At 44.5% G+C, this 11,504-nt stretch overlaps 1 protein-coding gene across 3 annotated transcripts; it reads left to right on the top strand.

The window, feature by feature from the left end:
* Positions 1-865: 865 nt before the first annotated feature.
* On the top strand, positions 866-10,626 carry spata2 (spermatogenesis associated 2). Of its 3 annotated transcripts, none has more exons than XM_071348909.1 (3): positions 866-941; positions 2,400-3,231; positions 3,409-10,626. In XM_071348909.1, exons 2-3 carry the CDS (start codon positions 2,896-2,898, stop codon positions 4,750-4,752), a joined length of 1,680 nt encoding a protein of 559 aa, XP_071205010.1. In that variant the 5' UTR covers positions 866-941; positions 2,400-2,895; the 3' UTR covers positions 4,753-10,626. The 3 variants fall into 3 exon arrangements, with proteins under 3 accessions (XP_071205010.1, XP_071205011.1, XP_071205012.1); XM_071348910.1 differs by having other exon boundaries at positions 888-941; positions 2,281-3,231; XM_071348911.1 differs by lacking the exon at positions 866-941 and adding an exon at positions 1,005-2,280.
* The last annotated feature ends 878 nt before the right edge of the window (positions 10,627-11,504 follow it).

Here is an 11,504-nt window from a genome sequence, read left to right as displayed (position 1 = left end):
TGACTGGGAAAAATCGTGAAGGCAATGATCTTCACTCTGAGTTGGAAGACCGTTCAAAACAATTTTCCCAATCGGAACTCGTTTTTACCCCTGAGTTCCCAGTTGTCTTAAATGCACTGAATTTGGAGGCAGGAGATTTCCGAGTTGTCTTGAACGCACTTGACGCTCGAGTGTTGGGCTTGTAATTCGGAGTTGGATGACCATTCAAAATATTTTTTCCAGTCGAAGCTTCCCCCGACAGAGTTCCCATTTGTTTATGAATTCCGAACTAGGTTGAAGAGAACACAGTTTAGGACAAGAGGATTCTAATACCCCATAACTCTACATAAATTAGGAAGAATTCTAAGTAATGCTATAGCAATGGCGCTGGTCCCATGAATATGTTTATTTTCAAAAGTTTCCTCATGTAATTATGGGCATATATACTCGACAATTCCCTCCTAACTGAGCTCTTTAAAAAAAAGTTTGACAGGCTTGGAAATCTGACTGACCTGTGAAAACGTTTTGTTTGAAATATAATTGTTATATGGGAAATACGGGCAATGTTTTGATATTCACTATTTTTTTATGATAAACATTTGCATGATATATAATAATCTATTGTAGCCATTCCAATTATGTCGATGGAAAGACCAGAGCTTTATTATCATTATATTACTATGTATAATACACCAGTAGCTCGCTATACACACAAAAATGCATTGAAAACAAAATACATGATGGTGGGCCTCGTCGTCTTAGTAATGTGGGAATGTCCTCACAACATGGACATAGATTGCACATAAGGCATAATGTATAACATGTAGCTAGCTTTACTCTGAGTGGGCAGTTTTTCTAAAAATAAAATTCCCAGGCTCGTTGATAACCATGGCCAAGCTCCTCTCCAGAGAGTGCGCTTGCGCAATGAGGTGATGGGAATTTCCAGCAGTAGGACGGAAAAGGTAAGGCGTTGAATGTTCGTGGCGTCTTTCTGATAAAAAAAGGTTTTACAATAGTAGAAACATAAATGTGTACAACTCGCTTCTAACTCTACTCATAAGTGGAAATGGTTAAATACAAGCTTCTCGTGTGATGGGAAGCGAGCTCACTAGCTTCGCATAGATGGGCGTTTTGTCCTGGGCTGGGGCCGGGCCCATGCCAGGCACAGACCGACACAGCTGCTAGCTAGTTACTGTGGCTAACGTACATTAACATCACGGCTTGCCAGTTCTGTCTTGTAAACGCCACTTTTACTGCGTACTCAGCTGATCACTGTGGTTAACGTTGATGTGTGGCGTTATTGTTTAATTCGATGTAGAAATATGTTTTTAATGGTTGTGTATAGCTGATGGGAACAGCGCATGCTAGTATAGCTAGCTACCCACCCCAGCTGGTTATGTATTTTCAGATATTAGTTAGCTAGTAGTAGCTAGCTATCTTGCTACGCGGAATACTAGAACATCCCTTGCGCAGTTGGTCCTTTGCGTCAAGATTGTCAAATAGCCAGAGCTGACACATATGGTGGTTATTGCATAGTTGGCTAACTTGTTCGAATTAGCTAATATTCGTTTCAGTCTAGTTTGTTAGCAAACCGTACTCTCTAGCCAGCTAGCTCGAGAAGGTCCCAACTAGTTAGTCAACGTAACATGTCTAACCTTACAACGCGCAGTAGCAGTAATTTACTGATTCCATTTTCCACGAAAATATAGCAATCGCTTGTACCTTTCGATTTAGAAATCGTTGCATGTCACTCTAGCTAGCGAATTTAAGAGCATCCCGAAGGGATTGCTGAATTGTCTATTTGCAGCACCATAGCTAGTCGAACGTTAGCTACATGAAGCAAACCCGAATGTGAATGTCAATGATATTGCTGTGAAATGCAGATTTGAGATAAATGCATCAAAATGTCATTTTGGGTCAAAAGCTAACGTTTGTCATACTTAACCCGCATACCATGTACATGTAGCCGTCTGCATTTTTCAGCTTGTTTTTTTATTTGGTAAGTCATGCGAGGTTGATGGAGTGCAGTTGCTGGCTAAATGGTTATGAAGTGAACTGAGGGTAAAAATATCCTTGCCCCCGATACATCCTATAGTGCACGTTCACAGTGTCAGTAGCAGAGTGGGTGTGTGACACTCGCAAGTCTAGGCTACATATTCCCTTTCTCTCACACACAGGCAACTCGGATAATGATGCTCTTCAACCCATTTGTTTCAATGGGCCATTTTGCATGTTTGGAACATTTTGGCTGCTGCTGCTTCTGAATCACCTGATGATGTCAGCATTGCATTCTCTTTGCAGGTTGGATGAGTCTAGAGAAAGAGGGGATGTGTCCCAAGCTCAATACATCATCCTCATTGGCACAGTGAAGCATGTGGTGTGTTCATTATCCAACATCATATCCCTCTTTGTCGTTGCAGCTTGGAGTTGGTTCAGAAAAGGCCCAGCATCATACTTGTAGCCCTCTCTGCCCAGTGACCCTGAACTCACCTTTTGGTTAAATGACAGGGCAGAGGCTAGACCTCCGGATACATCTCAGGGCCACCAAACCGTCAACCACCAGCCCCCTCTGGCCTCATCTCATTCCCCACATTTTCCCTGGAGAGCCTACATGGACTGCCAGTTAAAAAAATAACCAGAGATGCCCAAAATTAGATGGTGGGCCTACAGGCAAGAGCCTAGCTATCCCAACCAGGAAGCGGTTAAATTCAATCCTACTGATCCCCTCTCATCTGAAGCATAGCGACGGCTTCCTGATTGAGCTAGGAGGTGCGTTTCTCAACCTTCAGTGGAGTGCATTTGTGTGTCTGTCCTGAGATGTCAGCAGAGAGGGGCTGCTGAAAGTGTTGTCCGGGGCATGAGAGAGGGAGCGAGGAAGGGGTGTCACGGCTGAAGCAGTCCACTGCTGCGCCGCCAATGGATGCCAAACTGCAAGAGGACCTGTTCCGGAGGTACGTGGTGTGCCTGGAGAGGCGGCTAGAGGACGGAGGGGGGAATGCGGGCCTTGGGGGAAGCACCTTGGAGGGGGGCAGCGAGGCCCTACTCTCCACGGCCACAGCCCTGCTGGGGGCCTACCAACCAGACCCGGGCCAGAGGTTCCGCATGGTACGCTTCTATGAGGTGGTGGAGAATGCCATTCGATGCCTGAGAGGCTGCAGTCTGCAGGGCCTGGAGAGAGCCTTCCTCACCCTGGAGACTGTCTGCACCAACCTGCTGCTCTTCCCCTGGAAGAAAGAGTTCCGCTGCATCAAGGTACAGCACCCATCATCTAAAGCTACTAAACTGGATGTGTTCCTGTCATCAGGCTTTGTGCAGCTGGCAGGATTGTTGTAGTATATTAAATGGTCCCCGAGGTTAAACATTGTATGCATTACAATTAATTTGCAGGAATGCTCCATAACTCTCTGTCCTCCTTATCCCCACTTGTAGACCTTCACAGGCCCGTACGTCTACCTTCTCCAGTCTGCTGTGTGCGACGCTGATCTCCGCTCCCTCCTGCGTTCTATGGGCTACTCCCGCGACCATGAGCTCCAGTTCCACGTCCGGGACCACCCAGGTGGCCCAGCCCACCTCCGGCAGCTAGCCTTCGAGCTCTTCCTGGCCCAGGCCGAGTGTCGTCTCCTGGGGGAGGTAGTGGCTTTGGCCCGGGGTTCAGCCTCTGAGCTGGAAGCCCTGGAGCAACGGAGGGGCTGCCGGGATGACGCGGCCGGCTGTGCCGAGGTCCTCCGACGGCGAGATAGCCTTGGGGCCGACATGGCCAGGCTCTCAGTGCGACCGATGGACATACCTCACCCTCACCATCTGAGGAGAGGGGGAAGACCGTCCAAGTCAGTGGATGTTACGGATGGAGCTGGGAATTGGCACGCAGCCTCTAAGCCTGTCCTGAAAGCCTCTCTGAGCCTGAGGAAGGAGCCTCTGTTTGTGGATGCAGAGGAGGACATGAAGGATGAGATCATCAGGCCCAGCACCTCCACTTCCATGTTCTCTGTGACTGACCCACCTTCCTACAGCCCCGTGCCTGACTTCTTCCCTATTCAATCCCCGCCCTCGGTCGATGCTTACTCCTCTTACCACCTCTCCTCATTGGATGAAATTGATCTGTACACAGAGAGGGGTGGGCCTAGGGTTGGAGGTCGACAGACACCTTCCAGACCTCCATCCAGGGAGCCCCGGGATGCCAGGGATGGCTGGGCACTCAAAACCCACAGTGCACTCACCTCTCCGGGGGTGAAGTGTCAGGGTTGTGGCCTGGGCTGCTCCAGCCTGGCATCCTGCCCCAGGTGTGAAATGATCCTGTGCCAGGCCTGTCACGACATCGACCCCTCCCCCTGCTGCGGCCTGCAGGACTACCCCAACCCCAAATCGCCCCGCCCCATGGATGGTTACCTCCCCGTCAAGGAGAAGCTGTCAGTCTACTCCAACACCCACTCCCCACACCCCCACATACACCCTCACCCCCTCACTCCCCCTCACCCCCAGATGGTGGAGAAACCCCTCATGGCCACTAAGCTGTTTCCCTGCAAGTCGGTTGCCATGTCGTCGGCAATGGTAGCCAATAGCGACCGAGCAAGCCTGGGGGGGTCACGGTGCGGGTTCTGTAACAAGCCGGGTGCTTCGCACACCTGCGTGAACTGCTCCAAGGTGTCATGTGACATGTGCATGAGCCTGTACGCTAAAGATGTGTGCACGCGTAAAAAACCCCAGCATAGCTTTGTCCCCAACCACCAGCTCAACTTTAAGCCTGGAACCATATCACATCTGGTCTACCGATGAGCCAGGAACAACAGGGAGTGGACTCTCACTATTCAAACCTCTCTCTCATTTCTATTTCCCTCTCTTACCTGTTCCTGTTCTCTCTTCCTCCTCTCATTACTTTCTCACCCTTTCCTTGAACTCTCTTTCTTCCCTTCCCTGCTCTATCAGATGTATGGATCTGGAATACACACAGGACACATCATCATAGGAAGTCGTATCTCCTGCCTCTCTCTGCCTTGTAAAAGATCAGGCTTTTTTTTCAACTGCTTCCTCTTCTTCCTTACCTCACCACCCCGCTCTAGCTTAGTCATGTGACGTCGTAGCGCTTCCTAACCCCTCAAATCTAGTCCTCTCCAAGCGAAACAGGAGAAAAAAGCAAGAGCCATCCGGCTTGTAGAAAAACAAAACACAAATGCTGACTTAAGTTCTCAGCCGAAGAGACGGTAGTGTCAGTCTTCTGGAATTGGATTATGTTCACTGAGGACCCTTTTTAAACTTGAAAAACCAATGGGGGGGGGGAAAACCGTAAATGTACACTGGAATTCAATAGTATATATTTTCAATGGTTATTCATTCTGTAGATCAATGTAAGACTGTTGGGTGGGGATGGGTCTGGGGTGAATGTTTTGGGGGGATGCTTTAAAGGGATATTTTGAGAGACAATGGTCGGATGCCATAATAGTCTATTTAAAGAACAATGCCTTGTACATTTACCCTCAAATGTTTAAAGTGTATAGCTGAGGTTTACATGCTGCTCTTGAAATGTTGTTTGACTCCTTACTGGTAGATAACCTATTCTTGTATCAGTTTCTCCAAATCTGTCCATATTCACAACATACCTAACTCCTCAAGCTCAAAGTGCTACTTCACTGATAAGTCAGTTTCTATTCGAGATGGCTGTTTTGAAAGCCAGTTAACTGTAAAGCACCCTGGGAAATGAAGTCTTAAGCCGGTGACAGTCTCAGAACTATAACAAAACTTCACCCAATCACTCCAGCAGTGCAGGCATTGTCAAGGTATTTTCTATACTGGCACTTAGACACTCAAGGTTGACGTTTCCTTTCCAGAACCATCTTAACCTTCAAATCCCAAGTAGAAAATCTCCAAACTGACTTAGATCTGCATTAGGAGACAACTTCTTCCTTTTCCCATTTAGACAGCATGCACAGTACCAGTCAAAAGTTTGGACACACCTACTCATTCCAAGGTTTTTCATTATTTTTACTATTTCCTGCATTGTAGTGAAGACATCCAAACTATAAAATAACACATGAAATCATGTAGTAACCAAAAAAGTGTTAAACAAATAAAAATATATTTGAGATTCTTCAAATAGCTTCCCTTTGCTTTGATGGCAGCTTTGCATACGCTTGACATTCTCTCAACCAGTTTCACCTGGAATGCTTTTCCAGCAGTCTTGAAGAAGTTCCCACATATGCTGAGCTCTTGTTGGCTGCTTTTCCTTCACTCTATTGTCCAATTCATCCCAAACCATCTCAATTGGGTTGAGGTCGGGTGATTGTGGAGGCCAGGTCATCTGATGCAGCACCATCACTCTCCTTGGTCAAATAGCCCTTACACAGCCTGGAGGTGTGTTAGGTCATTGTCCTATTGTAAACAGGGGCGGCAGGTAGCCTAGTGGTTAGAGCGTTGGACTTGTAACCGAAAGTTTGCGAAGTCGAATCCCCGAGCTGGCATGGTATCTGTCGTTCTGCCCCGGAACAAGGAAGTTAACCCACTGTTCCTAGGCCGTCATTGAAAATATGAGTTTGTTCTTACCTTTTAACTAGGCAAGTCAATAAAAAAAATGATAGTCCCACTAAGTGCAAACCAGATGGGATGGCGTATCGCTTCATAATGCTGTGGTAGCCATGCTGGTTAAGTGTGCCTTGAATTCTAAATAAAATCACTGACAGTGTCAGCAGCAAAGCACCATCACACCACCTCCATGAGTCACGGTGGGAACCGCACATGCGGAGTTCATCTGTTCACCTACTCTGCATCTCACAAAGACATGGCGGTTGGAACCAAATCTTTTTGGACTCATCAGACCAAGGACAGATTTCCACTGGTCTAATGTCCATTGCTATTGTTTCTTTTCCAAGCAAGTCTTCTTATTATTGGTGTCCTTTAGTAGTGTTTTCTTTGCAGCAATTCGACCATGAAGGCCTGATTCACACAGTCTCCTCTGAACAGTTGATGTTGTCTGTTACTTAATCTGAAGCATTTATTTGGACTGGAATTTCTGAGGCTGGAAACTAATAAACGTATCCTCTGCAGCAGAGGTAACTCTGTCTTCCTTTCCTGTGGCGGGCCTCATGAGAGCCAGTTTCATCATAGTGCTTGATGGTTTTTGAGACTGCACTTGAAGAAACGTTTAAAGTTCTTATTTTTCCGGATTGACTGACCTTCATGTCTTAAAGTAATGATGGACTGTTGTTTCTCTTTGCTTATTTGAGCTGTTCTTGCCATAATATGGACTTTTCTTTTACCAAATAGGGCTATCTTCTGTATACCACCCCTACCTTGTCACAGCACAACTGATTGGCTCAAAAGCATTAAGAAGGAAAGAAATTCCACAAATTAACTTTCAACAAGGCACATATGTTAATTGAAAAGCATTCCAGGTGACTACCTCATAACGCTGGTTGAAAGAATGTCAAGAGTGTGCGAAGGGTGGCTACTTAGAATCTAAAATATATTTTGATTTGTTTAGCACTTTTTTGGTTACTACATGATTCCATATGTGTTAAATAGTTTTGATATCTTCACAATGTAGAAAATAGTATAAATAAAAACCCTGGAATTATTAGGTGTGTCCAAACTTTTGACTGGTACTGTATGACCTGACACAGTTCAGTCTGTCTACTGCACATGGTCAAGAGAAAGCTGCAGCTCATACAGAACAGGTGTTATTTAAACTCCACTAAACATACTCTTGGGTGAAAGTCATGACACTTCACACTTGCAAGTTGAACATTCTGTTTGTGCTGAAATCCATATATGGTGAGTGATGATGTCACAAGTGTTTCTGGAGTACACATGACTATCAAATTCAATCAAGTGGAACTTTAGCTCTCCCTCTGAGATATCAGCTTAATAAAGAGATGTGTTGATAAGGTTATAGATTTGAAAAGGACACAACACAGGACAAAAAGGGAAGAGCATTTCTGACTGATGAACCCAGCTGGCTTAGGTTATATTATACTGTCAACAATAACTCCAGCTAGAGAAGAGGGTTGAGCATCTATTAACTATTCTAAATCAATCTCTAGACCTAGGTATCAATCAATCAAATGTATTTATAAAGCCCTTTTTACATCAGCTGATGTCACAAAGTGCTATACAGATACCCAGCCTAAAACCCCAAACAGCAAGCAATGCAGATGTAGAAGCATGGTGGCTAGGAAAAACTCCCTAGAAAGGCAGGAACCTAGGGAGAAACCTAGAGAGGAACCAGGCTCTGAGGGGTGGCCAGTCCTCCTCTGGCTGTGCCGGGTGGAGATTATAACAGAACATGGCCAAGATGTGCAAACGTTCATAGATTACCAGCAGGGTCAAATAATAATATTCAGTGGTTGTAGAGGGTGCAACAGATCAGCACCTAGCCTGCTCTCAGTTCGGTATGTGCTTTAGTGAATTTCATTGTCATGCCATACACACAACGATGCTCAGAGAAGTTGGCTAAAGGACATTGAGCACTAGGAACAGGTTACTAGGCAGTTATTGTAGTTGTGAAAGGGTCTGGATAGGTAGGCTATTTTGGATATAGCTCAACCATCTCTGAATGGAATGTGCTGTTAAGAATGTGCCATAAGTGCATAGTTGGTAGGGACCAAGGAGTGATTTGTAATTGAGCAGCATATTAGGTCTGTCATTCACCTCTAATATACTCTCATTTTAGAACAAGTCATCAAATAAGTAAGCAATATGGTGGATGTAAGAAATTCCATCATATTGCTCACCTCTTCAAGAGGAGCAATTCAACAGATCCCCAATGGAGTCTGTTTGTTTTAATAAGGCCAACATAAATCTCAAATTAAGCCTTAAAAAACTCAAAATACATCCTTTCTTCATTGGCATAATTGCTGAAGTGACTTGGTGAGATCTATGTAGAGGAATGCTTATTTTTCCCAATTGCATTAGATTTGTTTTTACCTCATCTTTTATTTATTTTATTTTTACTGCTGATAGGTTTAAATGTCTTTCCGGAGTGGCCTTAGGGAGCAGTGCAATTCACCTTTGACCTCTTTCTCCATCTAGTGATGTTTCCTAAAGGGCCAAGGAGAGAATGGGTATCTCCCAATACTAATTTGTGGTCTCCTTTCCAAGAGCTCTCACCAGGGCCACAAAGCATCTAAGTAGGAGTGCTGATCTAGAATCAGTTTAGCTTTTTAGATCAAAGTGAGTAATATTATAGAGACAAATGCTGGATTAGCAGTTCTACTCAGAGACCCTTTGTGGATGTGGGCCCCAGGCTCTGAGAGGGCAAGGTGAATTGATCTCCATTTGGTTCTCACCTCCCAATGTGTGTTTGTCGTACAGACACAGATTATCACATATTTACAATGCCTGGAAACATGTTAAACATCTCAGGAACCAATATGAGATCATTAAAGTCTCTAAAGAATCTGTAGTGAATATGCATAACAGAAACATCCGTTGTCCTCACAGACCCAAAGGAACACAGAGAAGAGGCCATTCAATTTATTGGACATAACCTACTCTATATTTTGGCAAGGGGAAACATTGAAACATTGAGCTATGGTGCAAAACTGATTAAAATGACAAGTGGAAAAACTAACAGTAAGACCATGTCGAAATTTAACTGAGCGGCATTGATGTGTCATTTGATAGGGCTGAACTAAAATAATACATATTTGGATCAACTGGCCTTTTACATCTTGATTACATACTGTTGTTTATTTGGCAGCTGTTTCCAGTCTTAGTCATGGAATGCACTGATTAGTTATTTGAGCATATTTGGTCATCCCAAATGACACCTCTATTTCCTACAGAGTAGATAACTTCTGTCAAAAGGTATCTAGTTCCGGTCAAAAGTAGGGCACTTTTTAGGGAATAGAGTGCCATTTGATAGGCCACCATTTTTATTTATTTTCCACAAACTTCCTATGTGACAGAGAAATCAATCATCCCTTGTCCATCTTCTCGCTCTGGTATTCTCACCAGTATGAAAAGTGGTGGTGTTGTCGATATAGCACTCCCCCTCATTCACCCCCCTCACTTCTCACCTCACCCTATTCTCGGCATGCTGTGTTGTTCCAGTCCTTAAACTCATCCTCACCCCCTCTCCTTCCCCTTTACCCATTAACACTGAGGAGCATCACACAAGGGGCTTGTTCCACATTGCAGCCGACAGTACAGGCGACTGCCAACTGATTCATCTGCTAAGACCCTTGCATCATAAATAACTACTCATTATTATTTGTAGATCAGTCAGTCACAATTTACCCATGATACATTACGTTTTTGATCCTACAGAACTCTCTGTAGAGGGGTTCAAACTCCACCAGTGGATGCTGGTGGGAGGAGCTATAGGACGGGCTCATTGTAATAGCTGGAATGGAATAAATGGAAAATATATCACATATGGAAACCACATCAACTCTGTTCCATCGATTCCATTCCAGCCATTACAATGAGCCTTTCCTCCTATATCCCCTCCCACCAGTCTCCTGCACCCCACTATCATTACAGGTCATACAGGGGTGTGGGGAAGGGAAAATATTCAAAATTGTTAGTTGATGAAATTATATATAAATCTATCTCTAATATATATATATATATATATATATATATATATATATAAAACGTCAATAAATAAATGCGATTTTATAAAATAATTTCAAGAATAAATAAAAAACACCTGTCTTTTGTCTTTTTTGTTCATTGTGCCCTGGGAAGTAACATCTCACAGCCAAGGGAGATCGCAGGAATATTAAAACACCAGCTTTCATAGCAAAACGTTATCCACCTGTTTCCACTAATGAATACACCCCAGTTGGTAACATTCCTACCTGGATTGGGTCATACCAACTCACTTAGCCAGAGAAGTGACATTGACTGTGTTCAAGAGCATCAAAACGACTGCAGGCGGCAGCCGACTGACTGATCTACAAATGCCGACTGACTGATTTACCAAAACTTTGTGGCCATTAAGTTTAAAACATTGAGCTGTCGATTTCTGAAGTGAGTAGGCCTAATACACACAATACTTTTAATGACTGCAAAATGCAGAATAAATAGCGGACTTTGTAAACTAATTGTTTTATAGTCTCATCAACAAAATGCTTGTCTGAGAGGAAATAGATGCTAAGCTACAGGACTGTTTTGCTAGCACAGACTGGAATATGTTCCGGGATTCCTCCGATGGCATTGAGGAGTTACACCACATTAGTCATTGGCTTCACCAATAAGTGCATCGACAGAAGCCATGGATTACAGGCAACATCCGCACTGAGCTAAAGGCAAGATCTGCCATTTTGGGACTCTAACTCGGAAGCTTATAAGAAATCCCGCTATGCCCTCCGAGAACCATCAAACAGGCAAAGCATCAATACAGGACTAAGATTGAATCGTCCTACACCGGCTCTGACGCTCGTCGGATGTGGCAGGGCTTGCAAACCATTACAGACTACAAAGGGAAGCACAGCCGAGAGCTGGCCAGTGACACGAGCCTACAAGATGAGCTAAACTACTTCTATGCTTGCTTCGAGGCAAATGGCACTGAAACATGCATGAGAGCACCA

The sequence above is a fragment of the Salvelinus alpinus genome, chromosome 17, assembly GCF_045679555.1.
Source record: "Salvelinus alpinus chromosome 17, SLU_Salpinus.1, whole genome shotgun sequence".
Taxonomy (NCBI): domain Eukaryota; kingdom Metazoa; phylum Chordata; class Actinopteri; order Salmoniformes; family Salmonidae; genus Salvelinus; species Salvelinus alpinus.
The sequence above is the reverse complement of the archived record's forward strand: the minus strand, read 5'-3'. Positions and strand labels throughout refer to the sequence as shown.

Coding starts and splice junctions, on each gene's coding strand:
- spata2 (XM_071348909.1), top strand. CDS start 2,896: ATGGATGCCAAACTGCAAGAGGACCTGTTCCGGAGGTACGTGGTGTGC. Junction 3,232..3,408: donor AAGAGTTCCGCTGCATCAAG/GTACAGCACCCA, acceptor CCCCACTTGTAG/ACCTTCACAGGCCCGTACGT.